The 21,578-nt window shown below is 37.6% G+C and overlaps 1 protein-coding gene across 1 annotated transcript in view; it reads right to left on the bottom strand.

Moving 5' to 3' along the window:
• Positions 1-17,418, bottom strand: part of LOC149288006 (rho guanine nucleotide exchange factor TIAM2-like) — a 67,763-nt gene extending 50,345 nt beyond the window's left edge. Inside the window, exons 1-7 of the mRNA XM_089492150.1 lie at positions 16,237-17,418; positions 14,985-15,420; positions 11,081-11,253; positions 10,100-10,324; positions 4,288-4,473; positions 1,865-2,011; positions 1,099-1,170 (exon numbers count right to left, since the gene is read on the bottom strand). Coding sequence (XP_089348276.1) covers positions 1,099-1,170; positions 1,865-2,011; positions 4,288-4,473; positions 10,100-10,324; positions 11,081-11,253; positions 14,985-15,420; positions 16,237-17,418 — 2,421 coding nt within the window. The remainder of the gene's footprint in view (positions 1-1,098; positions 1,171-1,864; positions 2,012-4,287; positions 4,474-10,099; positions 10,325-11,080; positions 11,254-14,984; positions 15,421-16,236) is intronic.
• Between the last annotated feature and the right edge of the window lie 4,160 nt (positions 17,419-21,578).

The raw sequence follows: 21,578 nt of genomic DNA, 5'->3' as shown, positions 1-21,578 counted from the left end.
AAAATGCATAATTCAATAGGAGAAGAGACCTTATTGGTTTAACTATACATTAAAACAGGATAGATAAGCTCTTCCTACAGCAGAAGCTCAGTGGGGTTGAACCTTCAAAATGAATACAGAAGTCAAATCTCTAGTACCAACTCTTTAGTTAATAACACCCAAAGTGTTTTAAATGACTTATACAGTAGGAGCAGCAAAAGGTCCGAAACCACACCTCATCCCTGTATACATATGTAATGATAACACTTAGCAGCCATTCACAAGGGAATAATGTACAGGTCTCAATAGGCCAATCAAAACAATGTAGAAACAAAAAGCATATAACAAAACAAAAAATACAAAAATACAAAATAAAATAGTTACTTTGTACAGACAAGGGTATTTAGAAAACAGGACAGAACCTCCATGTTTCAGTTAAGCCTTCTTCTGGAGGTATCTGTAGCGACATTATTTTGATTGGTTTATTGATATCTGTATGCTACTGTCACTTTATTGGATGGCAATGCACTTTTTGGTATAATAAAATATTTGTGTATATAACCTTGGGGAGTTTGTGATCCAAAACTTTGAAATGGAAGCACATCCCGTCTTTTTCTTTTTGTTATTTACTTTTGAGTTGTTTTTTTAATCTTCTTCTTCAGTTGCCGCTAGCATTTTTTTCCCAAGCCATGTTATCCCTATTAAATAACATTGAGAATGAGGTGTCTTTATTGTCCTTAAGAGGTTAAAGCTGATTTAAATTCCTACCTATTCTCCTTTACAGCGACAAGTGCAAAAGTGTCACTTTCCTTTGCATGTACGCCATCTCAATTCTGAGAGGTCTGCCAAACAGTTCAAACATTTACAGAGCTCTCCTTTGTTAAATCTTTTCAGTGGTGATTCATGCAAGAACTGAAATCTCCATGACCCTGTTACAACCACTTTACTGCTCCAGAATGCTTACCCTAAAGTCAACAGAGAGACGTCGCAAGACATTACATCTATGTGTGAGAAACAAAACAAGCGGCTTTTACACCAAAATAACCACAACCATATGTGTGGCATGTGTCACTATGCATGGTTAAATGGCGCTCCACCCCATTAAGTTAAAAAACGTACCTCAGTTGAAGTGCTTAAATTGGGAAGAGCTTGGGTACCAACACCAACCTGGCTTCCACTGGTATCGAAAATCTAGAAAATCAATGCACAAAATATATGAGTACCAATTTTAATATTTAATATATAAAAATGTGTACAAATTGTAACCATGGCCTCTGAAATTGTTAAAAAATATACACTATGATGCAATGAAAATACTAAATGAAACATCACTAGACCCTTTATACTTTTTCCTAGTATAGTTTGTTTAATAATTAGGAGTAAATTATTACATTAGGCAGTGTAATTTCTCTTTAACTCTAGAACAAACATATTAATAATGTATATAAATATTTGCTCTACATCCCAGGTTTCAGTATCGCATTCTCAGTCATCGTAATGTATAATGTACATTGTGCCTATTGTGTGCTTGTGACTACTTTACATATTATGTCCACTGTTTTATAGGTCCAGAATGAAGTGACTCACATCTGCCTAAAAGCTTGGCAGAAGCAAAGCCACGCAATAATATTAAGCTGCTTTCAGCATACAGTAGTCAAACACAGTCTATGTATTTACAAGGAAATTGCACAAAATAGTTGTTTTTACTCTACATAAAAAAATGTTTATACTTTAGTGAGGAATACGTTAACATAGAAAGAAAAAAAATGTACATTTTAGGAATATATGAGAACATATATAAGTATAAGAGATACAAATCATTACCTCAATGACGCACTCTAATATGTATGAGTAATTAACAATAAATACAGTCTTCTTACAGTACCTGAGTTATTGAAGGTCGTTTTTCTTTCCCCCTCCTAGCAAGAGTGTCCAGTCCTTTGAGCGAAGAAAACAGACCCTTCTTAATGTGCACTTTTTGTGAAAGAGAAAATGTCCTCTTTCTTAGTGCAGATTCATCCCTTGAGCAAATCTAATTTAAAATAAAGAAGACATTGTTGTAAAATCATCACAGCTCCTTAAACTCGCCATTAACATGACAGAAAAAAGCAAGCCAGGTGCCAAAAATCATGAAAAAAACAGAGGCCAATGGAAATATAATGCTTTCCACTGTGATCAGTGTACTGTAGAACTATAGCAGGTCCTCCACGCAACACAAATATAAGGAAACAGCTGGCAATCACAATCTTGACTTATATGCTTTATGCTCGTGAGGCGTTTGAAGGATACAAGAAGAAAACTAAACATCTTACATATGTTTTACATACAAGTTTAAGTTATTATGTTGTTTTTTTTACTTGTATTATTGCACTTTGCAAAGTACTGCTCTTGTGGCATGACTTACATATCTAGATTACCAGAAATTGTTCTGTTGGCCACATGTACTTTTTAGATCATCCCCACCGGGCTTTGACCACCTTTAATTAGCTTTTCACTACTAAGACTGGTTTAACACGTGGACCTCTAAGAGTGGAGGTTTGCACAACAGCTCAGTTTAACTCTCTTACTTCACTAGGCATAACAAATGGTAAGGTGTCCCCATAAAAAGGGCCGAACTTGCATTGTATAATGCGTAGTAAAATTGGCGAGATGCCACCTTCGTGTGAATTATGTAACGTTTAACACATACCAGAAAAGTAACTCTAAAGTAATTTTAAATGTATATAAATATACAAAAGTCCCTCATTTGCTTGCTGGAAAACTGAAAAAGGCTATTATGATGCCCGTGGCCTCCTTCATTCATTTTATCGTAGGGTGTTTTGATTATTGATCTTTAGAAAATGACTAATTTGCTGTCATTGCATAGAAACCAAACGCTAGCTGAAATAAACAGGAATTAAACAATGTGGTGTTTGAAGGATTGTTATGACTTTTTGTGTACCACGATATAAATAGTTCGTGGAAAATGGTAAATGTTTTTTTTTAATAGAGGGAGAAATATATTTTTAAAAGACATCCACCAATAGTTTTGTTTAATTCGACATGTTGAAATATTATTTACTAAATGAGGCAGTTCATTATACTCTGTGAATGAAGTGACACATGTGACTCAGTTTGTGGGGAATATTTCCACACGTCCTCATTAAATCTTTATTGGCTGCTTTGCAAAATAGCATTTCGCTGCGGTAACCCTACACATGAAGTCACTGGATGGACACTGTGGAGGCTGCATGTTGAGATGCCAGAAACACATATTTTTAAAGGAGGAGGTGTTGCCTTAGGAGCATTTAGCAAAACTATATTAATTTCTCAAAAGTAATTTTCGCTAGTACTATTTTAATCAGTGTAAATGTAGTGACATAGTTGGTTTAAAAGTTAAGGTTTATTGGGCCTCAGGGAAGATAAGAACTTGGTGAAATTGGTGGTGAAATTGGCATAACTAAGAAACTTCCTGTCTTGAACTCCTCCTCTTTATCCTATTCTATTCTTCTACAAAGGCTGTCTCAACCAAGAATGAACTGGGGATTAAAAGTGGTCTTGGCACTTTAAGGCCAACGGCCGTTTAATAAAACTTGTGTGGCTGTCGGCTGGAGACACGAAGCTGCATACTAAACTCTAACTCTTTTTGCGGCAGACATCCTCATGTATACACCTGGACGCTTCACTACCGGATTGGCCACACGATCATCAGTAAAGGTATAAGGCAGGTTGCCTCAACAGCAATCAGAAACTCAGAAGCAATAACCTAGTGTGTGGGGGGCAACCATACAGATCCTAAGACAAAGTTCGGATGGTGGCTCCCATTATAAACACATACATTGACTTTTCCATACCCTTCTCAAAAAACCTTTACATTTTTTTGAGTGGGGGGACACCAATAGCTTTGTGCCTCGGGATTCTTAAGGAATAAATCTGGCCCTAGCTAAAGAGTCTCATGATTTCAAATGACCCTTACAAATAATGAATATAACACACAAACAGGAACTTCAACACACTAAGTGTGGGTTATGTATAAAGGTGTTGCAGGAAATCGGAGCTGCACTGTGTATAAACTATTTTGCGGCAAACATTACTGGATTTTGTGTGAAACATACTGAAATGTAGATTTGTGACAGAAAATGTGCATTGCTGTGCCATAAAATGTGGGGAAATCTATGTATACATGCTGTATATGTCAGCAATAACAAATGAACCACTAAATCCATTTAGCATCTGCAGAGGTATGTACATGATGGGTGGTTCTGTTTATACATATCATTACACTGCAAGGTAAATACATTGTCCAAAATTTGATAAACGATAACTTACCAGTGCATGAAAAGAGGAAACTGAGAATATTCCAAGTCTACCCAGAACAAGTTTTGATGGACGGCCAGCTGCTGCTAGAAGACTCTTTGGGTTTGGTAGTTCACCTCCTTGTAGACTGGCCAAATAACAACGCATTCGGAAAAGATCCATGTTAAACTTCTCCAGATTCTGCTCCCACTGTTGGATCTGGTTTAAAAATATTAAATATTATTTTTATTATTATTGTTACAACACTGAAATACAGTGGAAATGGTTCCAGCAGGTAAGCACTTGGAGGTTCAAAAACATGTAAAGGGTGACCTTTCTACTCCCATCTATTGTAAGTTTTGCCATATATGAAAAAATACAATTTCATGGTCTGCTTGCACATGTCCAGTATCATTCATACACTATTTAGAATGCAATGCCATAAAGGTTCCTGTTGGTGTAATGGTCCAAAAAAACCAGAGAATTAAAAGAAAAATCCTTTCCTAACCTCATTCAGACCAAAATAGTTTCAGAATTTACATAGGTCTCTTTTACATTGTAACAAGCATTTTCATTTAATTAGTAGCAGCATTTGTGGGTGTACATGATGTAGGATAGTAAGGCATGTCACATAAGTCACATATAAAACCTTGCTTACAAAACTGTGTCTAGTTCTGGTGTCCTTACCATTAGTAAAAAGGGAAAAATGTAGGCACGAGAGTAGGAAATTGTACCTTGGGCCCCTGTATGACAGGTAATTTTGTCACAGAAATATTTTTTAGCAGAGAGTTGGTAAGACATTTCCTAGTAGGACACAAAGGCAACTTCAAAAATGTCTGGGAATAGCACAGAGCTATTAAGAAACAGGAAAGTTATCTTCATTATACAGAATGGATACAAAATATTCTCAGTATCGCTCTTATCTGCCACAAAAATACAAAATAATCTAATAAGTATCATAGTGAAGCTCCAAATTGGCAAGAAGTCATTCAGACCTTCAACATGGTTGCTCCAATGGTGTTCTCTGAGAGCAGCTGATGTCAAGCCAAAGCATAAACATACAAACTCCACAAGTTATAACATCACAAGCTGGACAAAATACATCCTTTTTAGATACCATTAACAGCTTGTGTTTCCAAGTAGGAACCAGGAACACCAGCAAAGAACTAGCTGGTTTAATCCAATGATCAATGAAGTAGCATTCAATGCAAACTGTTGCAAAATTAATCTGCTGACTCCGGATAGCAGCTAATTAGTTTCACCCTTGCTTGCATTTAGTATATTTAGAGTAACGTCATTAGCACTAAGTTTCAAGAAGTGACTGTCCTTAAGAATTTATATAAAAGCAATGTCTGAAGCTAATCGACACTATTTAGTCTGTGCCAGATGTTCCTCAGGGCAGTTTCTCATAGGTCCAATAATCCTTTAATCTGTGATAAATTTTAGCATGTGTTTAGCCCTATTTTGCCTACAAACTAACAAAGACATCACCATTTTGGCATTTGTGCCTATTCACTGATAACTGTTTAACGTCCTATTAGGCTTATTATAAACCTCATAGGACCTTGTGAAATGTCAAATTAAAACATTTTTAAGCCAAGCTTCGCAATAAAACCTCAGATACCCTTGCATAAGTAGCCAGGAACAAGACACATGGAGTTTACAGCCAGACATCTAGCAGAAGGAGTACTTAAACATCTTGTGATACATTTCTCATTTGTTGTCCATCTGGCATATGTATTTGTTATCCATAACGTAGATAGTTGTATTAATTTTAAAATAAATGGTACAAGCCACCTTGGTATAACAATTGCCAAAATATACACCTATATAATAATTTACTACAGATTTTTTAATGTATATGCTCTGTTACATGCATTAACCATTAATCAGGCCATTTTAATTTAAATAACCAAACATATTCTTCCAGTTACGTGTCCTATCTATACAGTAGATGTATTCCTGGAAAATGCAAACTAAGTAAATATACCATGTATGGGGGGGGGGGGAAACACTGGAAATATCTATGTAAGAAGAAAAACATAGAAGTGATATAATACAGGTCATGCATATGTCCATTTCTGGAGATTTAACTAGTTTAACTAGAGAAAAGGCTTGTGTGGTTTGTACTGGAAAATTTGAAAAGTCACAGAAAGCATTACATTAAGACTTGGGGTAAGTCTGGGACAGAAATGGGTAATTATGTTAAAACATGTCACTAGGAATACAGGTGACATGGTTATTAAATCTGTATTCATTTTGTATCTCAATTACTTGAGATAAAAAAAGCCTTCAAACACCAAAGTGTGATTTCAAGTTAATTTGTCTGAACACCACCAAGGAGCAGACATAGATCTTAAAGCCTACAGCCAGTTTGTTCTGTTCTTCAACAGCTGAGCTTGACTCCCTGATACTGAGCAATAGACCTTCAGTATCATTTCCATTATTAGTAGGTTATCTTGAATAATCAAGATACGTCCTCCCATTAATTTCATTGGGAGCACTTTCTTACCACTGATTGGCTGCCTGAAGTAGACCAAGGAGAAGACGGGGAGCTGCAGCCTAAGACCTTCAGCTTCTACTTAATATGTTATTTTATTTTCATTGTTTTACCTTTTTAATGAATGCAAATGAAAGACATCATAAAATACTTGAATATGAGTTCTTCTTTAGGGAGACTGTTAGGGCAATAAACTGTCCCTTTAAACTCTTCTGGCTTTGAATATGTTTTTAAAGGGTGTTAAAACTTCTGAAAAGAATTCCTGGTGTTAGCAAATTATTATGATTTGTAACCTGAGTTTTGCTTTAACTTTCTTACAATAAATTCTTACACATACTTTTTGTATAGCTTATGTTTCACACTGCCTACTTTTTTCCCTGATTATTGTGTGGTATGTTTGGTGTCACCACGGAACAAGTCTCTTAAAGTATTTCTTAGTTCAGTTATGGCCCATTTTTTATTTATATTACTAAAGTCAACTTATATTGTAATGAAAACCACCATAGCTTCATAGGTTTTTTTTTAAATCATTCAGTTCAAAGCTTTTGAAATTAAGAATCGCATAACTTATTTTCTCTTTAAAGGTATTACTGCCAAATTCCTTTGTGAAAAACAAACACTGGTGTACAGATCAAAGGGCTACGAAGACTATAATTGGCTAATAATAGAGTCATTGTAAAGAGACACTGAGCTGGTGCTCCTTAAGGATTTTAAAGTGTAATGCCTTCTTCTCATAACTCAACATTGGATTCTAAAACTCAGTAGATTAAATTGGATAACGGACAGCAGAAAATGATATGGATTTATTTTTTGGGTTTCTCTTCTCAATGTTCTGTACAATTACTATTGTCATAATGATAATGATTTTATATAGTGTGCCAAAAGACTCCTTAGTACTATTACAGTGAGAATACAAAGTTGACAATTACATTAACATTATACTAAATGGACCACAACGTTAAGGCGTTAGGAACCTTTGGTACTAGGAGAAGCTTACGGTTTGGAGGTTAAGGGGACTGAGACAAAAACTTTCATTAGGTACCTCTTCTTTTCTCAATGTTTCCTTTACAATGTAATTATCCTTCTGAATATTCAGCCATAATATGTCATAAACCTTCCCATCATTACGTATCACATTTTTTCCTGTTTTTATTTCATCCCCATATCATTATCCTCCTCAATCCCCCCCTGCCCTATATCATTATTCTTCCCAATTTTCTACACCCTGCAATTATTTTTCCCACGCTGCCTTGTCTTGGCAGCAATTTTGCAGAACTGCTTCCCTGTTCTACACAGTTCGCCAACGTGAAAAGCTGTTTTACTCATTGGAATTATTAATTTTACACTTAACTGCGTTCTCCAAGAGGAAGGTCAAATTATAGAGAGGACATACAATTGTTCGTGTCACAAAGACATTTAACGTTCTCCGCCATTCAATTTGTCTTTTTCTATGTGATTTGCATACGTAAGGACTTGGGCTTAACGTCAATAACAACACCATCTGACAAGAAATATTCAAATTATTGGGTGGGTGTAATTTTCTTGTCCTACTTGAGTATTGGAATAGTCAACTGCTTTATCCCACTACCTTTGCTCTGTGAGCTCAACCAGTCAAATATGACAGGCTGAACAAAGACTTTCATTCTTAGTGTAGTTTGAAACTAGAGATTTAATAATATTGAGGGTTTTTTTATTTTTTATTAAAGTTATCTCTGCCAGCATCACAAAGTATATCAGCAGACCCCGGGACTTCCCAGGGTAGGCTTCCTTAAGCTATTTCTTTTTCTGTTGGTTTATGTGGGGGTAGGGTAAGTGGCGTATTTACCTTTGGCCGGTCTCTCTGCAGTTGGCTTCTTCATTGGATTAAAAGGCTCTGCGCACCTTTAAAACACAGAGCAGCAGGAGGACTGCTCCCCTGCAGACTAATTGGCCTAGTCAGCTTTTGTGGCAGGATGTGTCACTGGGCATGGCTTGCCTTGCATGGTGGTGGGACTTGCCCCGTATGGCATTAAATTAGTAGGGGAAGTGGGCAGGAAAGTGGGCAGTGTATGGGTGTTTCCAAACAGCGCTCTACTGCCTGGAGAAAGGTGACCATGTCTTTCCCCAGAGATTCCAGGTCAAACCTGGAGAGATCCCAAGTATGTATATCAGGAGTGACACATAGATCTGGCAGTTCCCACGTTCAAGAAAGAACAATCAATATCAAATTGTGTACAAACAGGAAAAAGGTGGAAAAGGGAATTTTGATAGGCACTTGCACACATAATGAGCCGGATACAATGCCAGAGTATCACAACCCACTAAATAGCAATTTTATGGACTGCAATGTTACCAAATGAGAAACAGTGGTTAATAATTATAAGCAAATATATTTGTTTTTTCTTTCTTTTTTGGATTTTCTAATTTGCCTTTTATAAAACCGTTATGTGTGAAAAGCCTGACACTGTTGTATCATAGACAGTGGAACGTGACAGGATTGGCAAAAGGAATAATCTGTTACTTTATTGGGCTCTCATTATTCATCTATAATTAAGGCTAGCTTATTTTTTTGAAACCGACAATTTATTTTGTTAAGTAAGTACTCTGACACATGAAGGTCTAATGAACAGGTACAACAATGCCCTCGTTAGCATTTCTTAATCTTCTCTATTCATCTAAATGATGCACAAATTAAATACTCTATCAGGAATACAAAATTGCTCATGCCCAAAGAATGATGTCACATTCTACAACCATCATTATTTACCTACATGTTATCAATTTCATAGATCAAGAAGCAAGCCAGAACCTTGTCTACCCACAACAAGAATTTTTATAAATGACCAAGTCTGATGCTTTAAAATATTAACCAGATGGTAACCAGATGGTTTTAATGCAATCCTAAGGATAACTGGGTAAGCTGCATTTAAGCATATACAAGAATTTGTTCCCAGTAACTATATATATATATATATAACGAATAAAAAAAAACCCTGTAAACTATTGTGTTAGAAACATGGAATTTTATAGAAGATTGTAGATATAGTAGATTCAGGCCATCTAGTCTGTCTGTTTTTTCTTAATCAATTTTTTGTCTCTTCTTTCAGGATAACCATATGTCTATCCCATGTATGTTTAAGTTCCCTCACTGTATTAGCCTTTACCACTACTGTTGGGAGGCTGTTTCAATTACCTACCACTCTCTCAGTAAAGTATTTTTTAATACCCTCTTGCCCAGTTCCTACCAATCTGAGACTAAAGTAAAAACCTAAAAAATAATTCTTGGAAAGCGTTTTCTCGGCCAGCCTTGGGATCAAGGATGAATCTTTTCAAAATAGGTGACGAAGAAACGTGAAAACACTGTACCTGATTTTCTATGGCTTTCCTGTTCTTCGGGTCACTGACTATGGAGAGTTGCAATTCTGCCATCTTTTTCATTTTGCTATCCATGTCAATCTTCTGGATAAGGCTTCTGGTCTGACTTTTCAACAGCTTAACCGTATCTTCTTTTCCGTGCTTCTTAGCAAAGAGGGAGGCACAAGCAGAGTGGACTGCGGTCACCCAGTTCTCTAGGTCAGTCTGACTTGTGGCCTGAAACAGAAGCAAAGCGGCAATAAGGGCTTGGCATGTAAGACACAAAACCTTGCACAGCCACAACTACAAAGACTACAAGAGTTTTATTAATATGATCAACAAAACAATGCCGACTTTATACTGTAAAAGGTCCATCTTTAGTTGCCCAATCATTTCAAGTTAGGTGCATTGAGTAGCCCTTTCTCATTGAAATCTGTAAAAGTTGCGTCTTAATAATCATCCCAAATATATATTTTCATGGTAGCAATCAATAATAGGCTAGGTTCGTTGTACAGAAACCATCTCATAGTTCCAATCTCATCTCCAATTCTCCTTTTGATAAACATTTGGAGCATTTGACTACAACTTAATGTATATATATTTATATATATATATACCGTATATAATACACGGTATGAATCCTTTTCTGAGTTGGGATAAGCAAATTCATGATACTGTATAAATCAAATACAGCAGGAATTTGCAATTTGAAGAGTTGACATGAAACACTCCGATAGTACCATACACTATTAAAGGCTGACTCTAGTGGACATCTCCTGCAAACAATGTTGGCCCTGTATTAAGGAGACTTTTTGGGATTTCCCTCGCTGATAGAACTATGCACAGCACTGTGCCAACTCAACCTCTTTTTGAGAAGCAACTTACCAAGGATAGCCGTTTGCAATCCATAGCAAAGTCCGGGAGTGGAAAACTCAAACTCTACTACTAATAACAAACATTATACAAGTGCACGTTTAAAATGACCATGCCAACCTGAAATAGGTAAACATCTCCAAAGGAATTGCTGAGACAGAAAACATTTTCCTTCTTCGGATGCTCGGGGACAGACTGAACTATGCTGTCTTCAGCAAGCAGGGCATATCTAGGTGAAGTGCTCTGCTCGGCGGAATTTCCTTCATAGGTCTCATAAAACATCAGGGTGCAACCTATACATAAGAGAAAACGACAGGTTTGGAGACTTCTGAAATGAACATAAGACATAGCACACATTCCTAATTCACCTCTTCCATTAGAATAGAAAGGAGTTGTTTTTTTAAAAAAAAGTCATAGAAAAACGAATGAAGGGTTTTCAGTATAATCATCTGAATCAGATATTTGTGCTATAACATTTAATGCTCAAGTAGTACAGTCAGAGACCGGTGTAGTAAATCATACAGAATGTTGTGGCGCAGTCTCTATCTAAAATATTAAACGTGAAAAATAAATACACATGACTACCTTGTTTACCATAATTATAGTTACTTCCTCTGTGAGTAGAAGTCTCCTCTGCCTTTCTTAAAATCATATTTTTTTATTGGCAACCGCCCATGCAGGATGCAGCGCTGTATCCCCTTTGGGTCCGGATCCAGCAGTAACGTACCTGTCGTGGAATAACCTGGGGCATGTGAGACAAACTATAGGAGCTGTCACTTATTCCACAATACACGGGTCTGGTGGGCTAAAGAGAGGGAGGTCTGAACATGGCGTGTTTTAAACATTATTTTTTATTAACTTAAACTTAATAAAACTTAACTTAATTAACTTAAAAATAATATTGTTTTACTGGCAGGAAATTAATGGACAATATACCTATTTTATGGCCCTCTTTATTATGTGTCGTTAATTAACCTTTAAATGACACAGACTGTTTTTACAATTGCTGTTCCACCTATTCTGCTAAATTTAACTTAATGCAGCATTAGAAATATTATTACTAGTATGCCCCAAACCTTTTTTTTAAATAATTCATTAAAGGAGTATTATGTTGTGTCGTTCATAATTTTTGCCAGGAACATTTAATTGTCATGTGACAAAAAAAGAAAGCCATGGTAGGTTGTTCACAGGGAAGCTGAAAGGCGAGAATAAAATGTCAGATCTCCTTAAGTTTAGTTGCTTAACATACTAAAGAGGGCAATAAATGCCTTTGTACTGCCTGGCATTTCAGTAATTGCCCTCGAATGTTGGCAGAAACAATTCTCCCAGAATTATTGATTGAACGTGCAGACTGTACCGATTGCCAGTTTTGAGTTCCGTGGTTCGGCGCATGGGAGAGGTATTAACTCCCAAAATGGTATAGCGTCATAAAACTTTATAGCAGTAATATCATTGTTGTAGTAAGGATCCTATTCATATATAAAGGAGGGGAATAGCATGAAAGAAGGCATAAGCAAAAATAACTAAATAACTTTGCATGGAACAATGGAAGCTGACGCTTAAAGATGCATAGAGCATCGCATTTAAATATCAAATAATAGTAATTAGTTATCTTCACGGGGATCAGCAGCCGCCCCTCTTACAAAAGCTTTTCTGAATGATTCTGCTTGAGACTTGAACGCTGGGCTGTCTCGAAGGAGCCATAATTATCCTCCACGTGTAAGGGCTAAGAACATCAAAGATAGATAAAAGGTCCTGTTTCTTGCTTGTGGCGATATCTGCAAGTGTCATTCCTTTCATTTCTCACGGGAATATGATCCAGAAAAAATAAAATGTTCCCATCATTTAATTTAATTTTTGTAAAAAAAAATAATAGTAATAATGGATTGCTTGTATTCGCAAAACAACTGCCTGCGCACAAGAGTGCCCATGTGCCTGTGACACGGGCAGGCAATTTATTTCTTAGGAAGCATATGTATATCATGTGTAAACACTGTATAATAACATGAAATAAAAAACAACACTGCACCCAAAAACTAGCTATGTTTTTGGTTTGTAAAAAATGGTTAGGCATCTGCCTATAAAAAGAGCCTCACTTTCAAGTTTTCCACAATTAAAATAAATTAAGGAATCTTGCCGCTAACAAGGCCCAATTTTCCATTTCTGTGCCTCAAACTGATAAAAATGTGTTGATTTTTTTTTGTTCAAGCAACAAGCAATTGTCTCTTTTCTAAGTTTTTTTTTTTGTTTTGTTTTGGGTTTTTTTTACTTTGGGTTAATTTGCTGCGACAAAATAATGTACAAATGTAATACACAATTCACATGCGGATAAAATGTAGTGATTTTGTATAAGTGCTACTTTGACAAAAACAGGAATAAAACCATGAGATGAATGTTTTATAATAACTGTTCATCAGTAATGAGATCCCAAAAAACGAGTATATTTGGATACTCCATACACCTAAGACTGCATCTGTTGATCACATGATCAGCTGCCTGACCTCACTTAGATCACTCGATCACATGATGCTATTTGCTTCCCAAGTTAAGAATGAAATATCAATAGCAGATATTCAGGAGGGAACACATACCCGAAATCATTTACTAGGAGTCAGCATAAGAATTCCAGGACAGATCTTTGCAGTGTTTATTGTACTTTTTACCTTCTAATAATTTTCACTAGCGCAAAGTTTGAAGCTAACCTTAACTATATAAGAGAAACAGGAAAAAGATGAAATTATCCATTATCGATTCAATTATCCATTAAACATATTAAGTGCCACTTTTTATATTTATATTTCCTAACTTTTCATAGCAACTTGTTTTCATTATTATACTAGTGGCTAGACCCCTTTCTATTTTTTTTTTCTGGTTGTTTCTGCATCACAATTAAATACCTTTTCAAGTTATGAATGTATTCAACAGGTTCGTCACCTGAACAAATTAATGATTTCTCTCAGTTTACTGATCGTTAGTAATGGAGTCTCTCTAAAACAGGTTCCACAGTTTCTGCAAACACCTGTCCAGTATCAACAGATGGGGTAAATTCTGTTTAAAGCACTGAGAACACAAAGAGGCTTGATGAAGCTTGCTGGAAGCTTCAGGCTAGATCCCTACTGAAACTTACTTAATGAATGTTTGGTGATCAAGCTACCGCAGTGACACTAATGGTTTTGCACCACACCCTCAAAGCCATTTCTGTAGATTGTTTTTCATGAAATTGTTAATGCTGTAAAAAAACTTATTCTAGCTCAAAATGGTTTGTAGGTGAAGCAAACAGTGGGCTCTGATTGGATCAAGTCTTTGGTTGCAATGGGGAGTATGACCAATTTTCTAACTTAAGAGCACATTTGGTATGTCCAAATGAAAAAGTGTAATTTACCTATGTTTATAGCCAAAATACATAAGTGTTACAGAACCAATGCAATGCCTTGTCTTATATTTCAGACCTCTAAAATGGGCATGTTATACACATGGGCATCCTTGTTTAGGGGCTTGGCATGGTAGAATGAGACGTAACATTGGCTGGGATACCATATCCTACCCATAACAATGTTTGGGCGTCAGCAGAATGACCCAGAGTATGGCGGGGTATGAGCCATGCTCATAAAAACAACTCTTTATGTAGCTGCCTACTGCAGTTTATAGTAACTAAAATCCACACTGTTTTGTTTTGTTGTGTTTGTTGAACAATTAAATAGCCGTTGAGGTTTAAATCACTACCATTGTCTAATGATAGACCATTTATGTAATGCTAAGTTTAACCCAAGGTCCTTAGTATACCACTCATAGGATCCAACAGAGGTAGCTAGAGGACAGGAGCAACACTGATCATGGGCAGGTACTGCAGGGCCTCTTAAAATGCTTACGCCTGCCTAAAGATTGTCATGCCCTGCAGATGCCCATTGTTATACATCGACCAATCTTTTGTGAATATGAACAAGGTTCAGAAAAAAACTTGGTATATCTTGGTAAAAACCCTGTTGTGAATAAAAGGACAATGCTATAAAATGTGCTGTTTTACCTTTAAGAGTTACCCAATATTGCTTCCATTTTCTGCGATTCACTAGTTCCAGCTTTTTCTCCTTTTGAAGTGTGATTAGAGGTTTGAAAAAAAGCCACCCTGCTTTGCGGACTACTCCTTGTTCCTTCTCAAAGAGCAGATCAAGCTGTTCCAAAGAGCTGAGGGAGTCGTTGCTTGATTCCTCTGTTCCTGTAGAGGTAGCTGATTCCTCAACATTGGTCCTCTCCAATTCCAGCTCCCTCATGAAATTTTCATAAATGTTTTGTCTTAAAGCATCACTACTGGTTACGTTGGGATGTTCATTCCTCTGTGGTAACAGTGGACCAGAACCTGAAGACCACACTGAGCCAGAAAGATGTGGAGGGGAGCTGGTATCTGCAGTGAATCCATCAATGCCACTGTCAAAACATTCAGTGGCATCCTTACATTTTGGCTCCTGTTGAGTAAATAGAGATGAATATAAAAGTCATGTTTAGAGATTATAATTGGCAATAGATTAATAATAATTTAGTAACCCATGTGTATACCATCATGGTTATTTCTAACCATAAATCTGAAGTTATTTCTAACATCTCTCACTGATAAGTTGCAAAATAACTGATCAGATAAAGTTGCCTCTGCCACATACTGCCACAAGTCTTGTGGCAAAAATGACAAATAAAAATCACAAGCTATAGGTAATTGTAATTACTTTATGCTAAAAGCTGTAGTTCCCCTTTAAGTAAAATAGATCACTCAATATAAGCCAAGCATCCTATATGATACAAACACTCGTTTATCACCAGTCTCACTTTTTTAGGCTACTTTAAGAAACCACTACAGTCTTCAGGAGCAGTTTATTTGTGCACGTGGATATGTAAATTGTTGTACTTCACTCCACCATAGACCTAATCTCATTAAGTCACATTAGATCTGTGTAGAATTATTGTAATGATGAAGTAGAATTGTATTTTCTCTCATGTTTACATCAATATTTTGGGTGAATTGCAATGTATAGTCCCGGAGCTGGTTATAGTTCTTTGAATGAATGGCCGTGTTATATATGTGTGTGTGTGTTCATTGTTTATCATTGTGTAGTGAAACTGAAAGGATGGTTGGTGAAGCTTTACTTGTTTTTAAAGGTCTAATCTCTATAAGTGGGATTATAGGTGCAGCTACAGCTTTCTATACATATCTAACCTGAATTCTCCTTCCTTTAAATAACTTGGTATGCATTATTCAACATATACATGATACAAAGTAAACCACCTACTTGCAGCTTTCTTTTCTTTCTTGAAAGACTTCCTGTCCAGTCGCTGATACGTCTCATTCTACTTTTAAGTGTGTCTTTCTTGGAGGAATCATCAGCTAATGGCTTTGATTTTCTGCATGGGAGTGTGTAAGAAGAATACTGCATGGGTACTCTGTGCTCTACTCTTGATGGGACATCAATGTCAGAAGCAAAAGAAACTCTATTACATAGGCTATGGTGTGCGCCTAGGTACTCATCAGACAATCGGCCTGGAGGCATGCCAGCTTCTAAATCAGAATGATTGTAGAGCTCACGGAGGGATGTCAAAGATGACCGCTGGTTGAAAAGTTGACTGTCGTCATGGGGAATCAAGCCACCATGAATGCTTGAGTCTAGGGTACTCCTGGTCACATAAGAGCCATCCATGTCATTGAGATCCCTAGTGTTTCCCCATGGACAGTCATACCATGAAGAATCAGAACTGAGTGAACTTCCTTTGCTAGATCTAAGACCACAGTCATTAGCTGTCAGTCCGTGACTTGCTGTGTAATCCAGGCCTGAGTTCCTCTGAGGGTCATGTTGGCTTATTTCCTTAGATTCCAATGCAGGTGAGTACCTCAGTAATTGGACGGGTCCATCACATTCCTCAGAGGGGAGACTATTGCCACTGTTGTGGAATTCAACTCTTAGACAACCATCTAGTTTCCCCAAAGTTTTGATGAGTACTTTAGGACTCTTCCTTTCTTCAGCCTTCAGTGCTGATGCCATACTCTCATGTATATCGTAGCAGTTTAAAATGTGTCCATTACAACCCATGAAGTCTACTGCATCAACTCCAACGTAATGGTACCCATTGTCAGGTAAATATGTGTTATTGTTACCCTGGCAACATCCTCCGGATACAGTTGATCTGAGCTTGGGGTGAGTGCTAGTTTTGGGGCCCTTAAGTGCAATATCACCATGCCTTGAGGAATATGGTTGGTTGCTCTTGCACTGGGAAAGACAGTTTCTTGCCAGTGTCCGTGATTTATAGCTTGTACTGGTATTACTTCGTTCCCACCCAGGAGAAGTCCAAGCCATTTCTTCTTTTGTGTGAATGCTATGGATTTTCAGAGAGCAGGTTTTCTGTTTGACATCAGATGCAGAACTGCTATTTGGACTCCGTGTTCCCTGAAGACTGTACTGGCTTTCTGAGTTCCCCATTTCTCTCTAAAATGAGAAACCATCACATTATGTTAATTCCATCACCCACATTAGTAATATATTAAGAACAGGAAGCAGATGTTTTCCTTTACCATTAAATATGTATCTTGAGAAATCACCATAAGCATAATTTGGCGAACAATTTAAACTTTTTGTGGCTCTCCTTGCAAATCCATAGGGGGATTTAGCAGAATCACTCCATTTGAATTTGCCTGTTTTCAGCTTCAAGCAGCCAAACGGGGGTGGAAAAATGGGACCACGAAGAAGGAGTTGCCCAGCAGCTTCTCCTAAAGTGACTTTATTATTTTTTTTACAGGATGAATGATGCATATTAAGATTACAAAGTTCTTTAATAGCATTCTTTGTGAATTAAGCTGTATGTAAATGTCCCTTAACTTTTCTAAATGCAGAACAACATGTGTTCTTTTCATTAATGACCCCCTTAATGGCTACATATGGCAAACATTAGAACTGATGCAAGTGTACAAGATAACAGATGATGGTTCTAAAGGATCCAACAAAATGTAGCATATACACTAGATGTATTTTGCACTGGGTTTACAAAAAAAAGGAAAATCAATGAAAACATTTTCTGTATGATAAGTGTACTAAGAACATACAAGACACTGGGACTCTTTTTGTTTAATGAACAACCTTATGTTTGCCATTGGATCCTTCATGGGTGAAAAATGAAAGCCACAGAATAGCAGCAGAGTCATTTAAATCATTGTTGCTTTGTATAGAGCAATCACTTATCCCCAGGTTAACCAGTCGTTGAAATAATGTTCTGGATGGATTAACATAAACGCAGCTAGCAGATGTTCCTAATTACACAACTCTACTAAATAAATTAGCTGCCCCTCTGTCAATGCAACACATTCAACTCAATGTACTTAATCTACTTGTGTTGAAAGGATGGAAAAAGTCACTACAGTTAAACAGATTATATTTTAAAGCAATATGCAGTAATGCATAAACATTGTCTTGTAATATATGAAAGTAGAAGAAAGGACAAAAAGTAAATTAAAACGTTGATGGTTATACCAAAATGTATTTCAGTTTATAGGCCAGCTGTGTACAACCCCATACCTCTGTTTTAGTAGAAACGTCTGAATTACACACATAATTCTTCGCCTGTTTGTTATCCTCAAGAACAGAAGTGCACCCCTATTTTAGGCCAAAAACAAATTCAAATTTACCACTACATAACCTATATACCCATTTAAAAGAAAAACTAATCTTTGCCTAAAAAATGGTAACCCAAATAAGCAATCTAGGGCTGCAACTAACGATTATTTATTATATTATTATTAATCGATTAATCGGATAAAGAATGCAATTTTTTTTTATTTAAAATAATGTAATAAAAAATGTACAATTTACACTTTCATCTCCTTATTGCAATGGCCTCTCTCTATTCACCTTCTTATTTTACTGACATAATAATAAAAGCTACAAGAACCCAAACACAGTGTTTCTCAAACTAGGTTTTAATACAAAGTTATTAGTAAATATAAGTTCATATGTTAACTATTTTTCATATTTAATAAAAAACTGAGAAAAAAAGCCTTGTTTATATTTTCTTTTATTTACCAAACTACCCCCAGTTATGCACATCTGACCCCCAGCTTGCCACTCTGCCCCATATATGCCTTACACCTCCTACATGCCAGAGATTCCACTGTGCCCCCTGATATGCCACGTGCCCCCGATATGTCTTATACTCCTTATATGCCACGAATATGCAACTGAGCCCCCTGATATACCTTTTACCCCCAGATATGTCTTATGCCCCCCTGATATGCCTAATATCGATATGCCTTATACCCCCTATATGCCTTATAACTTCCAATATGCCACTCGCCCCCATTTATGCTTTATACCTCCCTATATGCCACTGTGCACCCTGATATGGCACTCCGCTCCCCATAAATGCCCTGCACCACCCTGAAATTCATTATACTCCCTGATTCACCACTCTGCCTCCCCCAGATATGCCACTCTGAAATTCATTATACCCCCCCATACACCACTCTACCTCCCCCTATACACCACTCTAACTCTCCCAGATATGCCATTTTGCCTCCCTGAAATTCATTACACCCCCATACACCACTCTGCTACCCTGAAATTCATTATACCCCCCCATACACCACTATAACTCACCCATACACCACTCTGCCTCCTCCCCCCTCCCATACACCACTCTGCCTCCTCCCCCCTCCCATACATCACTCTGCCTCCTCCCCCCTCCCATACTCCACTCTGCCTCCTGTCAGCAACGAAGGTTCACAAGACACAAGGGAGCCGGGTAGAGAGGCAGAGTGGTGTATGGGAGGGGGAGGCGCCAGAGTGGTGTATGGGAGGGTGGCTCCCATACACCCCTCTGACTCCTCCACCCTCCCATACACGGCTCTGCCTCTCTCCCGACTCCCTGGTGTTTTGTGAACCTCCGTTGCTGACAGGCACTTTCACTGCAGCTTCATAGAAGCCTCAGCGTAAGTGAAGGGCAGTAACGGAGGCTGTCTGTGCACATCGTGCAGACCCCCACCGGCTGACAGAGAATCGAGGTCTCCTGCAGAGGATCATCCTCTCTGTCAGCTGGTGGGGGTCTGTGCGATGTGCACAGACAGCCTCCGTTACTGCCCTTCACTTACGCTGAGGCTTCTATGAAGCTGCAGTGAAAGTGCCTGTCAGCAACGGAGGTTCACAAAACACCAGGGAGTCGGGAGAGAGGCAGAGCCGTGTATGGGAGTGGGGAGGAGGCAGAGGGGTGTATGAAGTGGAGGGGAGAGGCGGAAGTTGTCTGTGCGCATCGCACGGACACCCACCGGCCGACAGTGAGGGGAATCCAGGTCCCCTGCAGCGTTGCGGGGGATCTGGATTCTAGTGTTATAATCCGATCTCTGTTTGAGGTCGGATTATATAAGGATAAAATCGATAAAAATCGATTTGACTAATCGATAATGAAAATCGTTGACAACGATTTTCATTATCGATTTTATCGATTAGTTGTTTCAGCCACATTTGCAGTTTGTGTTTTATGGCACGTCAAACAATTAACATTTCGATTCAGAAGTTATTGTTATTTTTTATTGATTATAGAGTGCCATCATATTCCAAGGATCTGCACAATTCTCAATTTATTGCGAGGGTGGTAAATAAATGGAGCCGTCTCCCATCAAAGATTGTAGGGGCTAACACAGTGAGGGAACTTAAATATGCATGGGACAGACGTACGGCTATCCTTAATATAAGACAAAACTGATTAAGGTTTGAGTCTTTACAGCAAATATGGACGGACTAGATGGACCGTCAAATTCTGTTTCTGTGTTTCTATAACAGTACACTTCCATTTCTGGTTATTCTGCTATGTTCCTAGTCTTATAACACAGAAAATACAATATGTGAAATAGTCAAAGCAAATGTCTATAGAATACACGACTACTGATATATATCTGTGACTTACGTTTCTCTTCGGCATACCTGTTAAACAAAGGAAATCGTCACAGTCTGTACGTGTTCCATTTCATTTCTTCAGGTACTTCTCTTAAAAGCGCTGTGTAAAATAAACATAACAGTGATTGAAATGGTATCTATGTCCTTGTATACCTACAATTGTTGTATCAAAGCTGATTGTTATCTAAGTTTCATTCCTACATCCGGAATGTTTCCAAACAAAGAATCTTACTGTTTTCTGTATAGCACACCGTTAATTTACTTTTTTTCAGTAATTAATAGTCAATCTCATTTCATTCATCTAGAAGTTTTCATTAATGAGACATAAAGCAACTCAGAATAAAAAAGAGATAAAAAATGTATTAAATTTGACAATTTATTTATAAGGTATTTATTTTTTACATAAATAATTATTTACATATTCTTGTCATAATTTTTTTTTCCAGACAATATACCGTATTGGCTTGAATATAGGCCGCACTTTTTTCCCCCACTCTAAGTCTTTAAAGTGGGGGTGCGGCCTATATTCGGGGTCTAGTGCCCGACGCCCGGGACATGCAGTCCCGGGCGCCGGGCAGGGTTAGGATACAGATCCCCCGCAGCGGTGCAGGGGACCTGCATCCTACTCCCCGATACGCTTAGACAGCCTCCCCTGCCAGCACTTCCCTCGGGGGGGGGGGTGCCGGCACGAGAGGTTGTCT

This window comes from Sceloporus occidentalis, unplaced genomic scaffold (genome assembly GCF_023333645.1).
Source record: "Sceloporus occidentalis isolate IW3139 unplaced genomic scaffold, rSceOcc1.0.p SCAF_54, whole genome shotgun sequence".
Taxonomy (NCBI): domain Eukaryota; kingdom Metazoa; phylum Chordata; class Lepidosauria; order Squamata; family Phrynosomatidae; genus Sceloporus; species Sceloporus occidentalis.
The sequence above is the reverse complement of the archived record's forward strand: the minus strand, read 5'-3'. Positions and strand labels throughout refer to the sequence as shown.